Source organism: Phyllostomus hastatus, unplaced genomic scaffold (genome assembly GCF_019186645.2).
Source record: "Phyllostomus hastatus isolate PE091 unplaced genomic scaffold, TTU_PhHast_1.1 phas_scaffold_1066, whole genome shotgun sequence".
Taxonomy (NCBI): Eukaryota; Metazoa; Chordata; class Mammalia; order Chiroptera; family Phyllostomidae; genus Phyllostomus; species Phyllostomus hastatus.
The window spans coordinates 6783922-6809029 of NW_025334004.1; the positions used below are offsets into that span (position 1 = coordinate 6783922).

The window sequence follows — 25108 nt, forward strand, 5'->3', positions numbered from 1 at the left end:
TTGACCATATTAAGTAAGGGTTTATTTCTGGACTCTATTCTGTTCCATTAATCTATGTGTCTGTTTTTGTGCCGATATCATATTGCTTTATATGCATATTGAATATTATAACTTTGTAGCACAGTTTGAGATCAGGAAGTTTGACACTTCAATTCTGTTCTTAAGATTGCTTTGGCTAGTTGAGGTCTTCTGTGATTCTATATAAGTTTTAGGGTTATTTGTTCTAGCTCTGAGAAGAATTACATTAGTATTTTGACAAGAATTGCACTGAATCTGTGAATTTGTGTAGCACAGTCATTTAAACAATATTAATTCTCCCAATCCATGAGCCTGTATATCCTTCCATTTATTTGTGTCCTCTTCAATTTTTTTCTTCAAAGTCACACAGTTCTCAGAGTACAGGTCTTTCACTTCCTTGCTTAAGTTTATTCCTAGTACTTCATTCTTTTGATATAATTGTAAATGGGACTGTTTTCTTCATTCCTCCTTCTGATTGTTCATTATGAGTGTACAGAAACACAATAGATTTCTGTAAATTAATTTTGTACCCTGCTACTTTACTGAATTCTATCATCTTTTGGCGGATTCTTTAGGGTTTCCTACATACAGTATGTAATTTACAAATAGTGACAGTTTTACTTCCTCTATTCCTGTTTGGATGCCTTTTATTTCTTTTTTCTGTCTCAGTGGGATGGCTAGGTACTTCCAGTACCATGTTGAATAACAGTGGTGAGAGTCGACATCCTTGTCTTGTTCCTGATCTTAAATGAAAAGTTTTCAGCTTTTCACCATTGAGAATGATGTTAGCTGTGGGCTTCTCACATATAGCCTTTATCAAGTTGAGGTTGAGTTCCTTCTATACCCACTTTGTTGAGCTGTTATCATAAATAGACATGGAATTTTATCAAATGCTTTTCTGCATCCATTGAGATAATCATATGATTTTCATTCTTGGTTCTGTTGTTGTGATGAATCACATTGTTTTGAGGATGTTGAACCACCCTTGCATCCCTAGTATGAATCCCACTTGCTTATGGTATATGGTCTTTTTAATGTACCGTTGAATTCGGTTTGCCAGTATTTTGGCATCTATGGAGAACACAATTTTAGTGTGTTTCTCTTCTTTTAAATTATCTGGTAAATTATCTTGTGTTTAATGGTTGATCTGAAGGTTTTCCTGAATATTCTTATGCAGACAAGTATATTGTAGGGAAAAAAGCAAAGTTTTCTTTTGCTTCCTTTCCACCTTTTACATATCACATTTCCCCCTTAACTTATAGCAGTAATTAGTACCTATAGTATAGTTGAGCAAAAAAATGATTAGAGAGTATCCTTGTTTTGTTTTTGACTTTCAATGGAAATCCTTTTGAAACTTCATTAATCATAATGTTTGACATAGGTTTTTATCTGAGCAGGAGTTTTTGGTTTTTGTTTTCTTGTTGTCATGAATGAATGCTGAGTTTTATCATTTTTTTCTCTGTTTACTGAAATGACTGCTTATGATTTTTTATGGACTGCCTGCTGTAGACTGGGACCCACTCAATAGTAATGAGATAAGTTTAATGAATTGGCAGCCCAGAATTAAAAAAAACAAAACAATATAACAGAGGGTATCAGACTATATCCCAAGATGTAAGATAGCTATTGTTTGGTAAGACTTTTGTTTTAGCAGCTTTTAGAAACACACATCTGTGTGCTCTGTGTTGCTAACTAAAACATCCTTCTTACTGTGAATTGTTTAAAAAACAGTTTTAAAGCTACTGATCTATATACTATTTTTGAAGCATGAAAAATCACTGAAATGGACAAACATCATAAGGTTTTCTTGAAAATAAATAACACAATACTAGGATTTTGTTCATTTAAAAATATCCAGCTTTCCCTGATATTTTATGTAAATATTATTTAAACATTCTTTGAAAATATTTTATATTTAAATATTGGTAATATTAAAATAATAAATCATAATCCCTTGATGGGCAAAACGGTCCACATTCACATAAACATCTAAAGTTACTCAAAGTAACAGAAATAAATTAAGTATGAATTTCTGACAAAGACTCTTCTTCAAGGATCACTTTAACAAAATTTTCAGTATGTATAATTTCTAGGGCTAAAGCTTTCATCATATTTTCAAATGTTTCTGACTTTGAAAATGACAGAACCTCTACTCCAAAAAATTCAATGCTAGTTTTTATTCAATGCTAAAATCAGAAAGAAGGTAACTTGGCATTTGTACTACTTAAATCACAGTTTCTGTCCTGTTGTATTGAGACTGGCTTATTCATCTCTTAGCTGTTTATGTTACTTCATCCTTTGCTGACTAACCGCCTGCCCTCATTAGTGGTTACAAAAACCAATATGCCCTCAAACCCCACCCATACCTCAATGTTTCTCTTTGCAAATCACTACTGAAACTGTTCCTTAGGACATTTTAAGATTTTTATTTTTTTGCTTGTGATAAAAAGTAATATTACTCACCTTATTCACTAGATTTATTTCTGGAAGATTTGTGGCTGCTTCCTGATTATGCTGATTAAGACTTGTCACCAGTGAGGCTTTCTGAAAGAAGGCAACTCCCAAAGAGGAGCTCCAACATGTTCTGCACAATAGCAGCATTGTTGGTGTAAGTATCTAACCCACTGGACGGACTACTTAAAGGACAACAATCACTTGGGTATAACAATTTTGAAAACAAATTTTTTTAACTCACATTCCCTTCTTGATATCCTTCGTACTCTGACATTCTCTAGCAAAGCCACTTTTCAAACAAATCAGCATTATACAGACATTTTAGGGACCAGAGTATTCACCTTAGCAATGATACTGATGTTGAGTGCCAAGTAGATAAATCTAAAGAATATAATCACTGCTTCTAACTGCAATTTTTAAAACTTCTTCTAATTCTGTAAAGGTATGCTAATTCCCTGGCTGTTACTGGGTATATAAGAGTACAGTATCCAAACTGAAAGAAAGCTTTCTTTTTTTTTAAGTATATTTTATTGATTATGCTATTATAGTTTTCCCCGTTTTCTCCCTTTTATCCCCCCTCTGCCCTGTACCCACCAACCCTCCAGCATCCTCCCCCCCTTAGTTCATGTCCATGGGCTGTACTTATAAGTTCTTTGAGTTCTCTGTTTCCTATACCATTTTTTGACTTCTCCCCATCTATTTCATGCCTACCAATTATGCTTCTTGTTCCCTGTACCTTTCCCCACTATTCCTCCCCTCTCCCTCCCCACTGAACACCCTCCATGTGATATCCATTCCTCTGATTCTGTTCCTGTTCTAGTTGTTTGCTTAGTTTTTGTTTTTGTTGTTTTTCTTTTTCTAGGTTCATTTGTTGATAGCTGTGAGTTTGTTTTATTTTACTGCTCATAGCTTTTGATCTTCTTCAATTTCTTAGATAAGTCCCTTTAACATTTCATATAATAAGGGCTTGGTGATGATGAACTCCTTTAACTTGACTTTATCTGGGAAGTACTTTATCTGCCCTTCCATTCTAAATGATAGCTTTGCTGGATAGAGTAATCTTAGATGGAGGTCCTTGTCTTTCATGACTTGGAATACTTCTTTCCAGCCCCTTCTTGCCTGCAAGATTTCTTTTGAGAAATCAGCTGATAGCCTTATGGGAACTCTTTTGCAGGTAACTCTCTCCTTTCCTCTTGCTGCTTTTAAGATTTTCTCCTTATGTTTAATCTTGGGTACATAATGATGGTGTGCCTTGGTGTGTTCCTCTTTGGGTCCAACTTCTTTAGGACTCTCTGGGCTTCCTGGGCTTCCTGGAAGCCTATTTCCTTTGCCAGATTGGGGAAGTTCTCCTTCATTATTTGTTCAAATAAGTTTTCAATTTCTTGCTATTGTTCTTCTCCTTCTGGCACCCCTATAATTCAGATATTGGAATGCTTCAGGTTGTCCCAGAGGTTCCTAAACTTCTCTTCATTTTTTTTTGAATTCTTGTTTCTTCATTCTGTTCCAGTTGAATGATTATTTCTTCCTTTTATTCCAAATTGTTGATTTGAGTCCTGGTTTTCTTCCTGTCACTGTTGGTTCCCTGGATATTTTGCTTTATTTCACTTTGGGTATCTTTCATTTGCTCTTTCATTTTGTGACAAAGCTCAATGAGTTCTGTGAGCATTTTGATTACCAGGACTTTGAACTCTCCATCAGATAAGTTAGCTATTTTCTCATTGCTTAGCTCTCTTTCTAAAGTTTTGCTCTGTTCTTTCATTTGGGCCTATTTCTTTGTCTCAGGGCACCTGATAAGTTGTAAACTTATCGGAGGCTGGGCCTTAGGTATTCCACAGGGCAGGGCAACCCTCCTTGCTGTACTGCGGTGCAGTCTGTGGGGGAGAAGCCAGAGAAGGAACAGTGCCGCTTACCTGCTTATCTCTAGTGCACTTTCCAACAGACTCTTGAGTGAGACTGGGAGTTTCTCCAACTGCAGAAACCCCATAGTCCACAATCAGCTCTGAGTCTCAGTTTTGCCTTCAGCCAGCCAGGCCCATGCTGTCTGCCACCTTGCCACAGGTTCTCTCTGTCCACCTGTCTTACTGGTCTGGGTGGTCTGGTTGACTGTTTTTTTAACACCTTGGTTGTTGGAGTTCCATGTAGTTTGATTTTCTGGCACTTCTGGTTGTTTATTGATTTCAGATTGGTTGTTATCCTACTTTTGGTTATGTGAGGAAGTGAAGGTTTCTACCTATGCCTTCATCTTGGCCAGAACTCCTCAGAAAGCTTTCTTTAGTCTTTTTTAGAAGTCTATTAAGTTAACTTACATAATACATGGAACCTTGGTTCTCAAACTTAATTCGTTCCAGAAGGCTGTCCAAGAAGCAATTTGTTCAAAAACCAAATCATTTTTTTCCCATTAGAAATACAGTATCAGCATGAAATGTTTGTTGAGAACCAAAGTTTTGTTTGACAACTGAGACATTTTTTCCCACAACCAACTTGGTCAAGAACCAGATTATTCAAGATGGGAGACGTCTGAGAACCAAGGTTTGATTGTAAGCATAAATTTGAAAGTACACTAAACAATCTATTTGTTATATGTAATTTTATAATCCCAAAGCAGTATTTTAAAAATCATAGCAACCTGTTAATAACAATTACATCTGTTAAGTGGGATTGGCAGGAATAGATGAAGAGGGAGACTTTTTATTTTTTTACTTTAAATATTTTAATACTGATTAAATATTTAAACAATTTTAGTTTTTTTTTAAAAACCCTGAATTAAAAAAAGGGTACAATTATAAAATCAAGACTCTCCACACTAATTTTTGGTTTTTACACCCTGTCATCCCCACCTCTAATCGCCTTCCAGATTGTAGCACTTGGAGAGCAGAAGCCTTGTGCACCTTCTACAGCATTGTATCTCACACAGAGCTGTCCCCATAGCTGACTGCCATGAAAGCAGATGGTCAGAGGTGAAGGCAATGGGAGCAGGAGGATTCAAAAAGCCCTGAAGTGAGCATTAAAAATAGCACTTGAATCTATAAGTGCCGGGATCAAAGTTTTGCCATCCTGAAGCTGCTTTTTGGGATATTGATATTAAGCTGCTTATTAAGAAATAAGACTCAGAAAGAACCTCTGACCCTTTCCCTTCTTGCCTATGAGATTTAGACGGAAAGGCCTACTCCAAGAAGGGAATTTTGTTTTAGCTTAATTTGAATTAAGCATGGTAAATAGGATGGCTTCAGGCAGGGACCTGTTAGCTGGATACCCTGTGTCCCATTGTTTCTGAGTTGCCTAGCAAGAATCTTCCTGCCATGGGTGTTCCCCTCTTCCTCAAGTACCTGTAAATCATGTTGCTTCTGAAATCTAAGACCCCATTCCCCCCATTTTTTCCCTTTTGTCCAAATTGTCATATATACCCAATGTTGCCTCATTGTTTTTGAAGTTTTCATGCTTATGTGACTTTCCCATATGCATTTAATAAAATTTTATTTTCTCCTGTCAACCTGTCTCTGTTAATTTGAATATTAGCTGATCTAGAAGAACTTAGAAGGTGGGAGGAAAAGTGTTTTTAATCTCTATTAGAAAGTAGACTTTAGAATAAAAAGATCTACTATGTTCTCCCTTTGAAATTCTGGTTTATATCTATGCACAACTCTATTCACTCTGCTCCTTAAGCATTTAGGCCTCTATTTGAATGGGATGGCCAGAGTAACCCTCTACAAAGCAAATGCCTAGGTCACCGTTACCACAACTTTGAGAATATTATCCTGAGTATTATGTACAAAGTCCAATGCAAGGACCTAACTCCGGTTTGACATTCTTCTTTTAGAACTTCATTATTATTGTTTCTAATCTCTGAATTCAATTTTATACCTTCCTACCCAACAAACTCACTTCATATTTGGTCACTATTCTCAATAACCTATCACTTTCTCCATGGAGCCCATACACTTTAGCTTCAGCTGCATCTTAGGTCATGAGTCACAAATATAGGTGCCTACACTGGTACTAGACAGATACTTTAAGTACAGGGGCATGTTTTAAGAAATAAAAGAAGTAACGATGACAACCACTTCTCAGTGCCAGACTGTGAGTTTATAAAAAATCGTGTAGGTAAAAATGAGTTCTGAAATCTTCTATCCTGAACTATAAAATATAATGCTATGCAAAAAAGCCATAGGTTTAAATGAGGTCAAGGAGAATTAACACACGAAAGCTGCTGTTGACAAACCTGTCCCAAATTTGCTGAAGGGGTGTTTGGGATTCCCCGTAGCTTTTTCCAACTGAAAGAGTCTCCAAGCATCGTTCATCACATTCTTCTCATGTTCTGAATCAACTGCATTCACCTCTCTGTCTTTGCAGCTCTCATCAAACAAGGGGCACAGAAAAAACTGTGCAAACCTACAGGTGTTAAACATAATTTGAAAGCTATTATTTTCAAAAAGTGGCCTTAAAAATGTTTGAAAATTAACAGATAGGAAATATGAAATCTACAGAACCAGAAAAAAATTACCATTGTTACTAAGAAAAAAGGAATACAAAATATATTCTAAGTAACAGAAGAAAAACTATAATACCGGACATACATAAATTCAGAAGTCAGTCTACTCTAGACATGTTATGTAATTATTGGAAATATAAAAAGATTAACACCTTTGTTTCAGAAACCAGTTCACATGTGTTTTTGCCACACCACCAAACCATTCTCCGACACCAACTGGGAATGCCACAATTCAGCTCAATTATGATAATATCTACCTAAAAATCAGATGCTCAGTCCTACAAGACTGCCCCCTTCACACACAAATCATAAATCTGGTTGTCACCTAGGCTTCTGACCAACCCTCTAAACAAGAGATCGGAGGATTCAACAACTTCCTCCTCAGGTTCAATTAATTGACCACAGCAGCTCACAGGGCTCAGAGAAACATTTTACTTACTGTTGGGAACTGTCCTGCCTGGTTTCAGGAGCTGTACCTCACCGACAGGTGAGAAGGTCTCACAGCGAGGGCTAAATAAAGAGGCCTTGGGACCATAAGCCACTAAGGAGACAAAACTTATCCTCCTGGCAGGGGTCCAGCCTCTCCCCCTTCACGTCACCCTGCTTGGCCCCTGAAGGAAGGCTGGATAGCCAATGACAGGTAAGATTCCTCAAGGAAGGAACAACCTACGACAGGCACAGTCACAAAGGGGCCATCAGGGAAGAACTTATCCTCATTCTATCTGTAAAAAGTCTCCTAATCTCTTGGCTGCCTTGCTCTCCCCTCCTGACTCAGGCCTGAAACAATGCTGGAGGTGGGTACAGCCCTGTGCTGGAGTGGGCGGTTTCTGGGGGCAATCAGTCCTGAGAAATGCATTAAATCCTGTGAAACCTGCTTTGGTAAGAATGCCCTCAAGTTCATGTATACTAAATGTTTAGGGTCCAAATACAAAATTTGTTTCCCCAGGTTTTTTTTTTAAGATTTTATTTATTTATTTTTAGAGAGGTAAGGGAGGGAGAAAGAGAGAGAGAGAGAGAAACATCAATGTGTGGTTGCTGGGAGCCATGGCCTGCAACCCAGGCATGTGCCCTGACTGGGAATCGAACCTGCGATGCTTTGGTTCGTAGCCCGAGCTCAATCCACTGAGCTACGCCAGCCAGGGCTATTTCCCCAGGTTTTATGGTTGATTGGTGTCACTCTGTCTACCCAGACCCTGACTCAAAAGGATCCTTGTGATCCCAGAAATGTTATCTGTAAACCATACCTCCTTTCTTCGATAATGCATCCCTATGCAAGCTAAACTCAATAAAAGCCCAAGGAAAAATGTGCTTGGGCCTCTTCTCCTCTGAGACATTAGCCAGCCTTTTCTCTCCAAGCAGATCACATTTTGGGAGTATTGTTCTCATCTGAGGCAGCCAGGAGAGCTTTGCAGGATGGAGCTCTCCCACAACTTACTAGATTATTATAAAAGGATATAATTCAGGAACAGTCCGATAAAAGAGATGCGTAGGGTAAGATATGTGTTCAGAGGACCTTCCATGCCCTCTGGACACACCTCTTTTACCAAATTTCCATGTGGTCAAACCTTAGAGCTCTCCAAATTCCATTCCTTTGAGGTTTTAGGGAGCTTTCATTATGTTGGCATGGCTGATTAAATCATTGACCATTGATGACTGAACCTAATCTCCAGCCCCATTTCCCTCCATGGAGGTCTAGAGGTGGGACTGCAAGTTCCAACTCCCTAATCACATGCTCCCTCTGTCAGGTAACCCAGAGGCTTCCCCAAAGTCCTCAAAAACATAACAAATGACATCCTTACAGCTCTCATCACTTAGGAATTTGCAGGGTTTTTAGGAGTTATGAATCAGGACTAGAAAAAGACGACCAAATATATATTTCTTAATATAAATCACAATGTCACAAAAGCAAAATCAAGGCAGACTTATGGAGACAGCAGCAGTCCATTTAGGATTTGCAGTTTGGCGTATCTATGAAAATCTTTGTTATATATGGCTAATTCTCCAAAAAAGGAAAAGGCAGGTGATCGTTCTTAGGCAAATAAATCTTAAATTTACAGTTTTAGGTGCAATATCACTAAGACTCAGATATTTTGGGACAAACTAAGTAACCTACTTTTAAAAGGCTATATTTGAACTTGTTTCTTTTTGGAGAAAAATAAACAAACCTACTTTCATTAGTGAAAAAATGGAGTGAAAAACCTATGACATAGTAGTCTAACATAACTATGGGCTCCTATGAAACAATGAGTATTTTAAAATTTTAATAAGCAGTGATTCAACAAATAACATGGCATGTAACTCTAACATAAGTAACCAATATGCTTTTGTTGTGGCTATTCTTTAATAGTAGTACTTAATTTTAAGTACGATACTTTGTTAATAAATTAACTTTCCTATATCAGGTTGCGATTTACATCATGATTTCATAGTGATTCTTCTTAAAAAAACTTTAGTCCCCATCTTATAAAAACAAGGTCCAGAATTCAGATGAAGTCAAGAGCAGAGGGTCTGTCTGAATGGAACTACTATTCAGTGGACCTAAGAGACTCCTGAGACTATAACATCTGCGTAATTGTACCTCATGCAGCCCAGTTGTCAAGGGGGCTATTATTATTTGATATTTATTTTAGGTATATAGTGGATATAATACTATGCTAAGTACTCTACGCACACCAATCCAAAGAGATATCCATCTATCTGTAGTCTATAATCAAAGATATATTGAAACAGAGCTATTTCTGGACATGGAACCTCTTTTACCTACACCTCAATATATTCAGGCTGGGAAAAGCACCTAATAGCCACATACCGTAGCTGGGTAGGCCCACATAAAGGATCACAATCATGACACAGTACTATATAAGCAATTTTTTTTAAAAAGATGCCCTTATACAAGTGGTTTTTTCACTCTGAGCCAAGTAACATATATCCTCCATCATACAGAGATCTATTATATGAACATCTGCAGTACCATTTGTAAGGCAGGAAATTAAATTCAGTGTATGATCCCAGGGAACTCATTAATGTTAGTCTTCTGGGAACACATATAAAAGATGACTATACCTCAAAGCTGCTGCCTAAAGACTGAAACATAAGCTGGAATGAGTAAGAAACAGGCTACTCTGACCCAGTCACATATCCTAAACCCATGCCTTTACCCTGTTAATATTCTCTGAGCTAAGGAAAAAATTCAAACTATTAGGTTTCTTAAAAAATAGAATGACTATTATTAATATAAATAAGCAAATAAAGTTGACAATTACTAACACTGCAAAGTCAAACTCATTACAGACCCACTAAAGAGATTCAGATTACACCTTGCTAACACAGAAAACTATAAAAATTCACCAAGAAAAATTACAGTTTTAATAATGAATCAAATCACTGATATAACAAAAAAATTTAATTGTTAGCTCTATAGAATATTGACCAAGAAATTAATTGGCCTAAGGGAGCTTGCCATAGAAAATCCTTTCACCAAATGTCCCCAGGGTTGAAACTGCAGGTCGAAACATTCTGTCTCTACTAAGTTTTCTTGAAAATAGAGTATTTACATTCTAGCATTCTGGAACAGGAATATGTTTGAAAAGAGATCCACTGCATTTTTATAGTTTATTCTTTATCACCTGCTTCATATGTAATACCAGTTAGAATGGGAAGGACTGGTGAGAATTTTATAAGTCAATAAAATATTCTATTAGGCCTGCAGGCTGGTTAAAGTCATACCATTATTTTTTCTCTACAAAAAAAGTAAATGTTTGAGATCATTTATTATCATTTTTCTTTTTTGCAAAACCCAGGGGAAAAGATACTAATTAAAATAATTTTTGTTAAGCTATAAAGCTATGAAGACATTTTTGTAAAAATAATAATTTTAATAATGTTACTGTTACTAGTATTAATGTGATAAGTGCACAAAGCTGGATAATTCATAGAGTACTCAGCATTACCTGTCTAGGGCACCTTCTAGGTGTTCATGGGAAACATCAAAATAGTAGTTGGTATGCTCTCCACTAGTAAAAGCATTTGAACTTCCTGCATGCTCACTGAGAAACTGGCTGTATTCATTTTCTTTAGGATATTTCTTTGTTCCCAAAAATAGCATATGTTCACAAAAATGACTTAGGCCAGGAATATTTGGAGGATCTGACAACGAACCTGAAAAAATAGAAAAACATATATATACAACCAATCATTTTTTTATGTTGAAAGATACCAAGTATGGGCAAGTTACAGATGATGTGAAACTTCTGTTAGCATGACATCTCCAACCACGCAGTTACAGAAAGTTAAGCACAGTTGCTCTAAAATGATATCATTTAGTTCTAGCCCCATCTTTTGACATTAATTAGTTGGTGACCTTGGGCAGATTTTAACCTCTCTGGACATTAGTTTCCTCACACAACACATTGGAGGGAAATAATTTAATTTAGTGGTTTTATTTATTTTTTTTTTTCAGGAGCCTATAGCATAGGGTACTGGTTTGGGGGTTAGCAGCTCTGCTAGCTGTGGAACTTTGAGACTGATACTTTATCCATCTTGCCTCAGTCCCTTTTCCATACATATGTAACTTAGAGTTGTGTGAATAAAAATTATATGATATTTGCAAAGCATACTACATGGTGCTTAGCAATAATTATTTGTTCAAACTATGGTGATTATTACTTTATTTTCTCAATTTTAAGTGCCACTGAGTTAAATAAAAGCTTTTCAGAGAGAGAAAAAGGAAAAACATGCCTCACTAAATGTACATATAGGTAAGAAGCAATCTGAGTATAAAGCATCATTAAATATGGAAGAAATGTGCACACAAAAACCTAGGAAATACAATATTTCCCAGTGTACCAAGCTTACAAAAGGAAAAGCATTAGAACTGTTTCATTAAAGGATGGGAATGAATGTCCTTGCTGCTATGTCACCTCAGCCGGGAACCTAACAAGATACTCTTGATAAATGTAAGATTGTTTAATTTAGACTTTAACTGTAGATTACCAGTACCTGTACAAATATATATATACAGGGCTCCTGCACAAAGTAAGGTACATTCAATCAGCAAGTGTTAGGTGGGTCTTTATTTGCACAAATACGGAAAGTTCTCATAAATGTCAGCATTAGGTCAATGAAACTGAACAAAGCTTTATTCACAATTTTAAATCATACCTATGTGTACATCAAGTGCTGCTGATGACTTGTCTGTGGTGGGATCGCTGATGAGAAGTACTTTGATGCCATTGGCCAGCTCTAGCCCACGGTATTCTCGCTTATCTTCTGGAGATTTGACAATGTGATTTTCTAGTCTCTTGATAGCTGGATTATTCATTTTGCTGTAGGTCTTTTTTTGAAAACTTGAAAGAAAAAAGTTAACTGTTAGAATGTGGCTTTTTTTTTTAAATCACAAAGTAACACCAGGCAAACACATACAGTGCATCACCAGATTAAAAAATATATACCTGGATGAAACTTTTTACAGCCTATCTACTGGGTATAATCATTCCACTCCTCCCTCCCTCTTTACCCATCATTCTTTCAGAGAGATGTTAACAATATTGTTTTCATAGAGCCATATTTAGGGCAGCACATGAATGGGGATTTGAGACAGAATGGGTTGGGCCATGAATTGGTCAATGGGCTGACCTAGAATAGTTTTCAATTACCAATAACCGCTTTCCACATATTTCAGTGTCATCTCCTAGAGTAAATAAGGTGGGTGAGAGGTGTAAGAATTATTATTGGGTCATCAAAAATATTGCTCAACCTGATGATATTCAAAAATAGGGCAGATCTACAACTCATCAGTCTGGTATTCATATGCCCAGAACATAGGGAACAACCTCCAATGAGGAAAACTTCTGTGAAGTCCTAATGCAAAATAAGAGACCTGGGCTGTCCTATGAGTCATGGCAAAGAAAGTAGGAAACATAAAAACAAACAAAGTTGGAAGGACCCCTAAATAATTTTTGTAGTCTAGTGCAGAGGTGAGTGCCAGGGCAGAACAAGTCCAGAGACCTTAGCAGAGATGTTAAATTGTCTCACAAAGGACGTCCTTCCCTTCCTCTCACAATCCTCTCCTTTCTCCTCTAGGGAAGCTAGAGTTACAGTGCTGGAAAGGGACTACCAGCACAGAGTCCTGAGAACTACTGCTATGCAAGGATTATTAGTGTAGTGAAGGGATTTCCAGAGCCTGGGGTACGTATGTTTTTGAAACTAAGAGTGGGTGATATTTTTATCTATGTTAGGAACTGCTTAAGAGACAAAAACTAAGGCTGCTATTAGTAGATCAACATACTAATAACCAAGTAAAGCCAAAAACATATTTGAAACGATAGAGGAAAATGACCCTGTGCTAACACATTTGCTTCTCATCTGGAAGACAAAAGAAGTGGATCTGACTGCTCCTTAAAGACTGACAGACATCACCTTTAAAAGTAAATCAGAGTGGACAAAAACAGACATACAATTATATTGGATAAAAGCTTTATTTTCTGTGTTAAAATCTCTGGAGATTAATGGAGGGAAAACTCCGGTTTGCTTTTCATAAAAGCTTCCTTTCTAAAATCATCTATAACTATTCTTCTGAGTAAGAACTAACAGACCAAAGAGGTTTGTTTGCTCCTATTAAGATTGTCCCTGATATCTTCTTTTGAAAAGAATATTTGGAATATTAAAGATCAGTAGTATAAGGTCATACAACAGGTATAATACTGTTTTTTAAAAACCAGATAGTACTTTGCAGAGACACTGCTAATAGTCTTGCCTTATTTATAGTGAATAATCTTTATTATTTATAGTGAAATTTACTGAAAAATAAAATAAAATATAATACTAACATTTTAGGAATATAAGCCTGCTGTTGGAAAATTCACAAGCAATTTACAAGTAAAAAGGCATTATAAACCACTCCTTTCTACTTCATAAGCCATAAATCACTTTTAAGACCAATGTCAAAGGCAGATGGAAACATCTGAGTGCAAAGTCTTAAAAAAAAATGCTGTTTTGTGGTTTAAAAAAAAATCCCAGGGTAACAGAAAATGGTCTATCCAAGCTCCCATAGACAGGTTAAGGTATTTCCCCAAGGATAATCTGTTTGTACTGCAGTAAATGCCTTCAGTAAATAGCTGGTTTTCAAAACCTTAATTTGGGTTCAATATAAATTACTTAAAAAAATTAAGCTCCAACCTAGAGCAACATCAAGATTAAATAAGCCACGAGGCAGCCTCCATTAAGACCCCACAGCCAGAACAGCAGCATTAAAAGGTGGGTAGCTCAGACAGTTAGATCATCATCCCCAGGTGCCAAGGTTGCAGGTTCAATCCCTATCAGAGCACATACAAGAATCAATCAATGAAAGCGTAAGTGGAACAACAAATCAATGCTTCTCTCTTTCTCCCTCTTCTTTCCCTTCCCCTCTCTTTCTCTGAAATCAATTTTTTAAAAAAAATTTTAAAGAAAGAAAGCTCAGTGTGCACCACAGAGATGCCTAAGCTTCTCCCTGCAAGGCTCTACTAGAGGAAGGGAAGGGATTGAATTCTGGTGATGAATTCCACTAAATGGGAGCAAAACTAAAGGCTATTTTGGCTCCATTGCCATTGTTTACACCCAAAGCCCTTTACTGTGCTTGCCCAGCTAGTTTGATTAAAGGGAACCAAAAGTGACAAGCGATTAAAATGTAATGATGATGATGCTGCTGATGCTTATGGTGGAGCTCTAACCCACAACTGCACCAAGGAGATGAAATACAGTTCACTTTGGTAGGACAAATTGTCTTATTCTGTGGGAGGTGAAACATCCATTATAATTAAGATAACCACCCTCAACTATAGGCTACATTTTGTACTTTTTTCAGTGTTCAATTTTTCTTGTCCACATTTTCATTTTCATAAAGGAAATAATATGATCAGAGGTATTATGTAACTCATTTGGGCACTGAAGCTATGTCTGATTAATATCCCTGGTGTGTCTAAAAATAAAAAGATAGATATATTCTATAAATCAAACATAAAAATTAGTTCAACTACTTTTAGACTTTTGTATACAAGATCAAGGAGAACTAAAAATTTCCAAGCTGGCAATGCTCCCAAATCAAATATCATGACTACCTGAAGAAGCAGAAGCCAAAGGAAATAATAGCAACATTTTCAAACAAGACCCTCCCCAGCAATCCATATTCGACAAGCACAGGCTGGCTTTACCTGTAGCGTATCTATCAACACATCCTTCGACAATGTGATTCTCACCTTCTGGGGAACTGAAGGAAATGATCTGGAACTCCTCCTCTGATGATGAATTCATCAACAGCTTGCCTGTCTCTGTATTTATACTCACGAGATCACATGTCTATCCATCTCACCTCATTAGCATAAAGCCTTCAAAAGTAATGTTATTTATTGCAAATGTTCTCCAATATGCACCAAACAAAGAGCAAGCAAGCAAGCATTCTGACTTTTAGATGACAAGTTAGTGCTAAATCAAATGCTTTTGATTTAGCACTAACCAGACATTTACTTGATATTTTTAACCTGTCAAAGTCAAAATCTTAGAAGCAATAAAATTACTTTCAACTTCAGGGTGTTTATCCTACATTGGAAACTTCATCTTAAGACACAGAATTGTCAGTGTTCAGCATTCTGATAAAACTGGAGAGATTTAGTAATTACAACATTATTTTGTAATTCTGTTTAGAATTTAAAACAATAACTAAAAACACAGAAGGTAAAACCTGGAAGAACCATTAGATGTTATCTAGTTCTTTGCAGTTTGTGGACTAGCAACTCTGACTCTTCTTTGAGAGCTTGTCAAAGTGTAAAATAGCAGAAGCTACCAGAGACCTATTTAGCTGGAATCTGTATTTTAACAAGATCCCTAGATGTTAGTCCCCTATCTTACTCAGAAGGAAACTGAAGATTGGAGACCTTAAATCACTTGTCTAAGATCATACAGCAAAGAGTTACAATTAGAACTCAGTTCTGAACTGTGCCCACCCAGCACCCGCATATGCAAACAAATGTTTAAGGAGGTTTATTAAGATCCAGACACTACATCATGCATACTGTCTATAAAAATGAATATGCCACAGCCCTTACTCTGAAGGAACCCAGTCTAGTGACAGATATGAAACTGTGGTGACACAGTTATCCCCCGGGCACCAGAGGAGTCGTGAGAGGGGCGCACCAAATTTCCCAGAAGGGGGGAGAGGAAAGAGAGTGAGCAAAAGCAAGCCAAGTAAAAGGAAGGGAACACCTGAGCAAAGGACTGGTGGTGAGAAAAAACACAAGGCATAAAGTGGAAACACAAGAGCTTGGTACTAACAGAACTACAACCAGAACTTCCACTGAGACATCCTCGACTTTTATCTTGACATGCAAAGGCCTAAATTTCAGGTTTGCAAAAATGAATTCCCAAGTAGGTCATTTCCAAATTCTCATACCAAGAAGAAATTTTTCTCTGCAAATAATCCTTTCTTTAGATGACCTTTTATAGACCTTTTTCTTTCATTTCTCTTTAAGTGTTTCACAGTGTCCTGAATAGACTGAGAAACTTTACTTTGCCCTTTGTTCCCTACCCACGCCACAGTCCCAGACATAAAGTTAGACCTGATCCATTTCTAATTCTAAATACATGACCTATAAACCCAAACAGGCAAATGATCATGCTAATAACCAATTATGTATCAAAACCTCCCTTCCGTGGAATCTATCCACCCACTCCCAAACCACAGGTGTAAACTGAGCTTACCCTGTGGCACTCTTGAATGAGGGAAGTGTCCAAGGAGAAAATGCCTCAAAACAGAACCACACCACAAACATTTGTTCCTCACAGAAAGCACAGGTAAGTAAGAGAATGTGAAGGTGGTGATGGTATGAGCCCTAGCATGCCTCACTGTAAGACTCCATATTCCCAAATACTATTTACATTACTTGAGCTAAAAAAAAATTACATTTCTCAGGGAACCATCTACCCATAGCTCTTCAGTTATAGCATATCAACACTTCATACACCAGCTGCCTCATAAAGGTGGGTACAATCTAAAATCCGGTCAATTAAACTCTATTTTCCCATGATGAGAGGCTTTGCCTTTGTTCCAGGCAAAATGTCAGCTGCTCTAATTCTGTGCCCTCTGGGAAGAAGTTTACAAGGAAAAATAAACAAATACTTAAATGAATAAGGATGGTTGCAATTTAAAGGAATCCTACAGCAGCATCATTTTAGAGATCTGTGTTTTTGCAAATTTTGTTGTAGTCTTGGTGCTATATATCAAGGGCTGATTACTCCAAAAATGACAAGCTTATGTAGGGGAGGAAGATACTTTACCTTCTAGATTCCTTCGGGTGGACTAATAATTTAATCAACATGAGAAAATTAACAAGAGAAATAACTAAATTTAATGAGGTATGTATGTATGTATGTATGTATGTATACGAATCCCAAATACATAAGAGAGAGACCCCAACGTGCATAAGAGGTTCAGAGAAAGAAAGGTAAAAATGGTATGTATGACATTCTGAGCTAATGATACGGTACAGTGGCTTGGAGCTTCAGGGTGGAAGAAGGGCATTTGCAGAATAAGAGCAGATAATATTTGGGAACCAAGGGTGTTTTACAAGTATCCTTCCTCTACAGGTAATCTTCAGAAAATGTGAGGGACAGACTCATAGATGGAGAGCAGGATGACAGCTAGTGGCGAAAAGTCGCTAGGCTTCAGGGTGGAGGGACTGAGCAAAAAGGAAAAAGGACTCATGGACACCAGTGTGATGTTTGGAGGGTGGGGTATATAAGGAGACTAAATGGTAACAGAAAAAATACAATAAAGATTAAATTAAAAAATATAAAATTTACTGATTAAATTTAAAAAGAAAATGTGATGTAGAGGCCACTGTACAAAATTAATCCTAACAATCACTCAATTTTTCAAATGTCACATGCTTTACAAACTGCTAATTTAATCTTTCCATTCTCCCTAACCCCACAGGAAGAAACAAAAGCTCAGTGATTAAGTGATTTGCCCAGAGGCATTCACACACTTGATCTGTGACAAAGCCAGGACTTATAAGGAAAGAGGAGGCACAGGGAAGGGGAGAAGGAGGTGCTTAAGGAAATTACACTTGGCTTTCTTCCTCAGCTCCCAATTACCACCCCCACAGTTTTCCTTGACCCCATTCTCCTCCTCCCTAACAATCCCCAAAACCAAAAATGAGGAAATAAAATTTAAATATGTCAAAATAAATAGTGGGAGAAAAGTTTTTTGTTTTCCTCTTCTTCCTCCCCATATAAAAGAGATAGATAGTGGAAGGAGCCTGGGAGAATGCTTCTGATCTACCAAACAAGTCCCAGGGCTGAGAACAATATTATCTCACTATACTTTGCTAACAAAAAATAGAAAGGAAAATGTATGGCAGGATTAAATGGATAGCAGGTTTAAAGAGAGAAAAGAGTGTATAGAATTATTTCATGTATGAAAAGGAATATGAAAATAATTATCACAGTAGATATGGTAGGTTTATGGGTAATTTATTTTTTTGATGCATCCAATAAGCCATAGGAACATAAAAAAAGAAAAATCATGTAATCATCTTGGTAGTTGTAGAAAAAGTACTTAACTAAATTCAACAATCGTTCATCTTTTTTAAAAAAAAAGTCAGCAAACTAAAAATAAAAGGGAGAATATTCCTTCATCCCCAGGATAGTGGTATCCTGGGGATGAAGGAAACAGGATACCACTATCATCTCTTCTAGTCAACACTGTACTGGTAATTCTAACCAGTCCAATAATGCAAGAAAAAGAAAATACACTATCTTCTATCTCTACACTATACTTCTATCTCTAGATGAGATAGAAGAAGGAAAAAAACTAACATTATCCACAGGTGACATGATTGTATAAAAATCCCAAGAATCTACTGACAACTTTCATTTCTGTGTAGGTCATGGCAACCTGATTCAGGTTCAAGAACTAGAAAAAGACACAACAAATTACAAAAATATTTTTTTAATCTTTACCCGAGGACATGCTTATTGATTTTTAGAGAGAAGGAGATAAACATCCATTGGTTGCCTCTCCTATGTGCCCCAAATGGGGACTGAACTCTCAACCTATAAAAGTGGCCTGACTAGGAATCAAACCTTTAGGTTTACGGGACAATGCTCCAATGCGCTGAGCCACATCAGCCAGGGCACAATAACCTCATTTTAAAAGATGTTGGAGAGTTGTAACAGCGATGAGGATTGCAGGAACTGGAATTCCACAGAGAGGCAAGCCCCAGGATGAGCTGATGATCATCACCTGTTTTCTTCTCTGGGGTATTGGCCAATTCTGGGTGTAGCCTGAAGATCATGCCTGGCCCAAGCAGAAGCAAGGACTGTACTCAGGGAAGAGAACCAAGTGAGGCTTAGGCGCAAGAGTGTGATGTGACAGATTACAGCCCCATGATGCCCCAAATTCAGCTTATTTTAGCCATAGGAGATTTTCTGAGATACCACTGTGTACCTACCAGAATGACTGAAATGAAAAAGTTGGAAAAATACCAGGTGATAGAGAAGTTACGAGGTAACCCAAACTCTCGACCACTGCTGGTGGGAATGCATATTAGTACAATCATTATTAAAAAATGGTAGTATATACTAAAAGCACATACAAAACTGACAGTAAAACCTAACAATTCACCCCGAATCAATGCATTTGTATGTTTATAGCAATACTATTCCTAATAACTAAAACTAAAAATGATCAAATGTCCATCAACAGTGAAAAGATAACCTGTGACACATTCCTACAATGGAATGGTATACAGCAAAGAAAATAATGTGCAACAAAGCATAACAATAAGGATGAATCTCACTAATAAGGTTTAATGAAAGAAGCTAGATGCAAAAGAATAAATACTGTATCCTACCATACATATAAAGTACAAGCACACAAGTAAAATCAAGGGATAGTGATTAAAAGGAAGCATGAGGGAAGCTTCTGGGATACTGGCCAATTACTGGCTATAAATGTGTGTTCAGTTTGTGAAATTCATCAAACTGAACACTTATGATATATATTACAATTAAAAGATTGTTTAAATATCATAAAACACAGTAGAAAAAGGGGGAGGGAGATACATTAATGATTCAGGCTATAAGAATCATGCACCAAAAGTCATCCTGGAAGTGGTACCACTGAGATATTGAAAAGCACTTATCCATATCAAACAGGTGCTAAACAGAGAAGGCTCACTAAGAAATAATAGTCCCATTAATGTGATAATTATCTAAACCTTCTCAGGTGTGTCCTGAGACAATTTTATTGATGGCAGTCTGGCAACAAGAAATAAGAAGACCATTAAGTACAGCATGAGTCAACATAACTAAGTCACTAATAAAGTATGCTAAAGACTTTAATTGTCTTTACTTATCATGTTAAGATTTGAAAACTAGCTCTTAGTAATTACTTACTCTAGACTATAGTTAATATTTAAAAATAAAATGAGCCCTGGCTGGCGTAGCTCAGTGGATTGAGTGTGGGCTGCAAACCGAAGTGTCGCAGGTTTGATTCCCAGTCAGGGTACATATCTGGGTTGCAGGCCATGACCCCCAGCAACCGCACATTGATGTTTCTCTCTCTCTCTCTCTTTCTCCTTCCTTCCCTCTCTAGAAAATAAATAAAATCTTTAAAAAAAACTTAAAAAAAATAAAAGATAAAATAAAATAAATAAAAAAATAAAATGATATTCCCAGCAAATAAAAGTGACAAGCAATAAATGTCTAAATAAAATAAAAATGATTAAATTTTAAATAAATTCTCCCATCAAAAAATTTTAATTATATTTTATTGATTATGCTATTACTGTTGTCCCAATATTTCTCCTGTTGCCCCCTCCACCCAGCACCCAGACTCTATGAGGCAATCCCCACACCATTGATCATGTCCATGGGTCATGCGTGTAAGTTCTCGGGCTACTCCATTTCCTATACTGTACTTTATATCTTTATGGCTATGCTTTTTTAGCATAGCCATGAAGATAACTACCTTTTTTACTTCTTAGTAAAGGTAACTACCTTTTTTACTTCTTAGTAAAGGTAACTACCTTTTTTACTTCTTAATTCCTGTACTCTTCACCCATTTCCCCAAAGCCCCTCTCATCTGGCAACCATCAAAATTCTCTCCATTTCCATGATATTGCCTCTGTTCTTCTCATTTGCTTAATTTGTTTCTTAGATTTGATTCTTTCTTTATGTCAAAATGTTATTTTTAAAATATATTTTATTGATTCTGCTACTACAGTTGTCCCTTTATTCCCCTCTGCCCTGAATAACCACTCCCACCAGCATTCTGCTCCGCCCCCACCGCCCACTTAGCTCACACCCATGGGTCATATATATAAGTTCTTTGGCTTCTCCATTTCCTACACTATTCTTAACCTCCCATCTATTGTGTACCTACCATTTATGCTTGTTATTCCCTGTACCTTTTCTCCCATTCTCCCCCCTCCCTCTCCCCAGTGATAACCCTCCATGTGATCTCCATTTCTGTGATTCTGTTCCTGTTCTAGCTGTATGCTTAGTTTATTTTTGTCTTCATTTTTTTTTTTAGGTTTGGTTGCTGATAGTTGTGAGTTTGTTGTCATTTTACTGTTCATAGTTTTGATCATCTTCTTTTTCTAAGTCCCTTTAACATTTCATATAATAAGGGCTTGGTGATGATGAACTCCTTCAACTTGACCTTACCTGGGAAGTACTTTATCTGTCCTTTCATTCTAAATGAGAGTTTTGATGGATAGAGCAATCTTGGATGGAGGTCCTTGTCTTTCATGACTTGGAATACTTCTTTCTAGCCCCTTCTTGCCTGTAAGGTTTCTTTTGAGGAATCAGCTGATAGTCTTATGGGAACTCCTTTGTAGGGAACTCTCTCCTTTCCTCATGCTACTTTTAAGATTCTCTCCTTATGTTTAATATTAGGTAATATAATAATGATATACCTTGGTGTGTACTTCCTTGGGTCAAACTTCTTTGGGATTCTCTGAGCTTCCTGGACTTCCTGGTAGTCTATTTCCTTTGCCAAATCAGGGAAGTTCTCCTTCATTATTTTTTTAAATAAGTTTCCAACTTCTTGCTTTTCCTATTCTCCTTCTGGTACCCCTATGATTCAGATGTTGGAATGTTTAAAAGTTGTCCAGGAGGTTCCTCAGCCACTCCTCATTTTTTTGAATTCTTGTTTCTTCTTTCTGTTCTGGTTGAATGTTTATTTCTCCCTTCTGCTCCAAATCATTGATTTGAGTCCTGGTTTCCTTCCCTTCACTGTTGGTTCTCTATACATTTTCCTTTATTTCACTTTGCATGGACTTCACTCCTTCCTCTATTTTGCAACCATAGTCAACCATTTCTGTCAGTATCCTGATTACCAGTGTTTTGAACTCTGCATCTGATAGGTTGGCTCTCTCTTCATAGCTTAATTCTATTTTTGGAGCTTTTATGTGGTCTTTCATTTGGGCCATATTTCTTTGTCTTAGAATGCCTGTTATGCAGTAAGGGGCAGAGCCTTAGGTATTTGCCAAAGCAGTGTAATCCACTTGACTGCATTATGGCACTGTATCGTGGGGAGGGGTCACAGAGGGAACAATGCCAATTGCTTGGCTCTCAGCTGGCTTTCAGTCACTTCCCCTACTACCCACAAGCAAATTGGGCCCTTCTGGGGCTGAATCTCATGTGGGTGGGTTTGTGTGAATTTTAGGACCCTGTGGATCTTCCACTGAACTCTCCTATGAGGCACAGAGTTTCTCCCACCACACAACCCCCACAGGTTTTTATAGCCAGAGGTTTTTGAGGCTTTCTTTTCCCATGCCATCTGTCCGACTCCCCACTCATTCCTCCTGATTTATCTGCACACACATGTGGGAATGCTGTCCTGCCAGTTGCTGCCTGGCCTGCCTGGTCTTCCAGCTGATGCTTTGCTGTACATCCTCTCCAAGCCCACTGCCCATCTCCACCCCTCCTACCAATCTGGATGAATATTTCTTCTTTAACACCTTGGCTGTTGGAGTTCGGTACTGTTCAATATTCTGGCAGTTCTGGTTATTTTTTGTTTTAAAATTGTTGCTGTCCCTCTTTTGGTTATGTGAGGAGGCAAAGTGTATCTACCTATGCCTCCACCTTGGCCGGAAGTCCTAGATTCAATTGTTGATAGATATGTGTTTATGCCATTTTATTCTTCATAGTTTTGATCTTCTTTTTCTTAAGTAAGTCACTCTAACATTTCATATAATAATAGTTTCATGATGATGAACTCCTTTAGTTTTTTCTTGTCTGGGAAGCTTTTTATCTGCCCTTCAATCTAAATGGCAGTTTTTCTGGGTAGAGCAATCTTGGCTATAAGTCCCTACTTCTCATGATTTTGAATACTTCTTGCCAATCCCTTCTAGCCTACAACATTTCTTTTGAGAAATCAGCTATAAAGACAGGAATTCCCCTGTAGGTAACTACTTTTTTCTTGCTGCTTTTAAGATTCTCTCTTTAACTGTTGGCATTTTAATCATGATGTGTCTTGGAGTGGGCCTCTTTCTGTCCATCTTTTGTGGGATTCTCTGTGCTTCCTGGACTTGCATGTCTATTTCCTTCACCAAATTAGGGAAGTTTTCTTTCACTATTTTTTTCAAATAGATTTCTAATTTCTTGCTCTTTCTCTTCTCCTTCTGGCACACTCTGATGTGAACATTGGACCTCTTGAAGTTGTCCCAGAGGCTGCTAACACTATCTTCATTTATTTATTTTTATTTTTTTATTCTTGTTCTGATTTGTTGTTTGTTTTCTTCCTTATATCCCAAATCATTGATTTGATTCTCAGCTTCATCCACTCTACTGTTGTTTCCCTGTAAATTATTGTTTATTTCAATGAGTGTATCCTTCATTTCTGATGGGATCATTTATATATTGTTGAGGTCCTCACTACATTTCTTCAGCATCCTTATAACCAGTATTTTGACCTCAGCATCTGAGAGACCGCTTATCTCCTTTTCATTTAGTTCCTTTTCTGGAATTCTGATCTGTTCTTTTATTTGGGTCACATATGTGTTTTGCCTGGGACCACCCTGCCTGAGCTATAAAGCAATCTGTGATGGCTGGTGCTTGTGCTGGGCTTAGAGTTTCCCAGGAGAACCCAAGCTGTGAATCTGGGCTGGCTGCTGGTAGTGCTGGGCCAGGGACCACTTAGGAAGCAGTATGGAGGCTGAGGACTCACTGAGGCTGGCTGTTGCTTGTTTGAGAGGATTTAGGAAGTTATGAAGTATGAACCAAGACCAGCCATTCATATGGAAATGCCTCTGTTAACATCTTGGGTAGAGTCTTAAGTTGGGTGGGACAGAGTCTCAGGAGATCACCAGAGCTGGGCAAACAGTGTTAGGGTGATGGAGTTTCAGATATGACACCAGCTTGCCAGCTGTGTTGTTCTGTGTGGGCAGGGTTTAAAAAAGGGACAATGGCTTCTGCTCACCTTGATGCCAGACACTTCTGTTTCTCCTGTATGCCACTGGTGCCTTTCAAGCTGCTATCCCAGTGCTAAAGCTCAGAGGGAGTGAGTCTAAATAGGTGAGTCTATGTGAGGGTTCTTTAACTGATTGTGGCTCAGTGGAACTGATTGGGGCTCTAGCAGTTTCTTCCACTGATTCAATCCTCACTGGTTTTTGCAGCCAGAAGTTGTGGGGACTTATCTTTCTGGCATTGGAACCCTGGGCTGGAGGGCTTGTTGAAGGGCTGGGACTCCTCATCCTGAGATATCCCTCTTGAATTTTTATCCACCACCACACATGAATGTGGAACTAGTTCATTCCATTCTCCACTCCTCCTACTAGTCTGAAGGGATGTGGTTTCTTTAATTCCATTGTTGTCAGACTTCCATTCAACTTGATTTCAGACAGTTCTGAGTGATGGTTGGTTTACAATGCAGTTGTAATTTTTAATGTGGTTGTGCGAGAAGGCAAGCCATGTTTACCTATGTTGTCATCTTGATCAGAAAACTCTCCCCTCAAAAGTTTTCAACATGTATATCAAACAATGATCCAGGATTTGAATTAGATAGGGTTTTTTTTCATTTTAAACAAAATAAAACAAAACAAATAATATATAAAGTATTTATTCAAACTCAGAATTAATTTTACATATGGGTTATCTTCCTCATAG

The 25108-nt window shown here is 37.5% G+C and overlaps 1 protein-coding gene across 4 annotated transcripts in view; it reads right to left on the reverse strand.

The window, feature by feature from the left end:
• IDE (insulin degrading enzyme) overlaps positions 1-25108 on the reverse strand; it is a 92752-nt gene that overhangs the window by 47821 nt on the left and 19823 nt on the right. For all 4 annotated transcript variants that reach the window (XM_045854075.1, XM_045854074.1, XM_045854073.1 and 1 more), the window contains exons 2-4: positions 12122-12306; positions 10912-11119; positions 6692-6861 (exon numbers count right to left, since the gene is read on the reverse strand). In XM_045854075.1, the coding sequence (XP_045710031.1) occupies positions 6692-6861; positions 10912-11119; positions 12122-12306 (563 nt within the window). The remainder of the gene's footprint in view (positions 1-6691; positions 6862-10911; positions 11120-12121; positions 12307-25108) is intronic.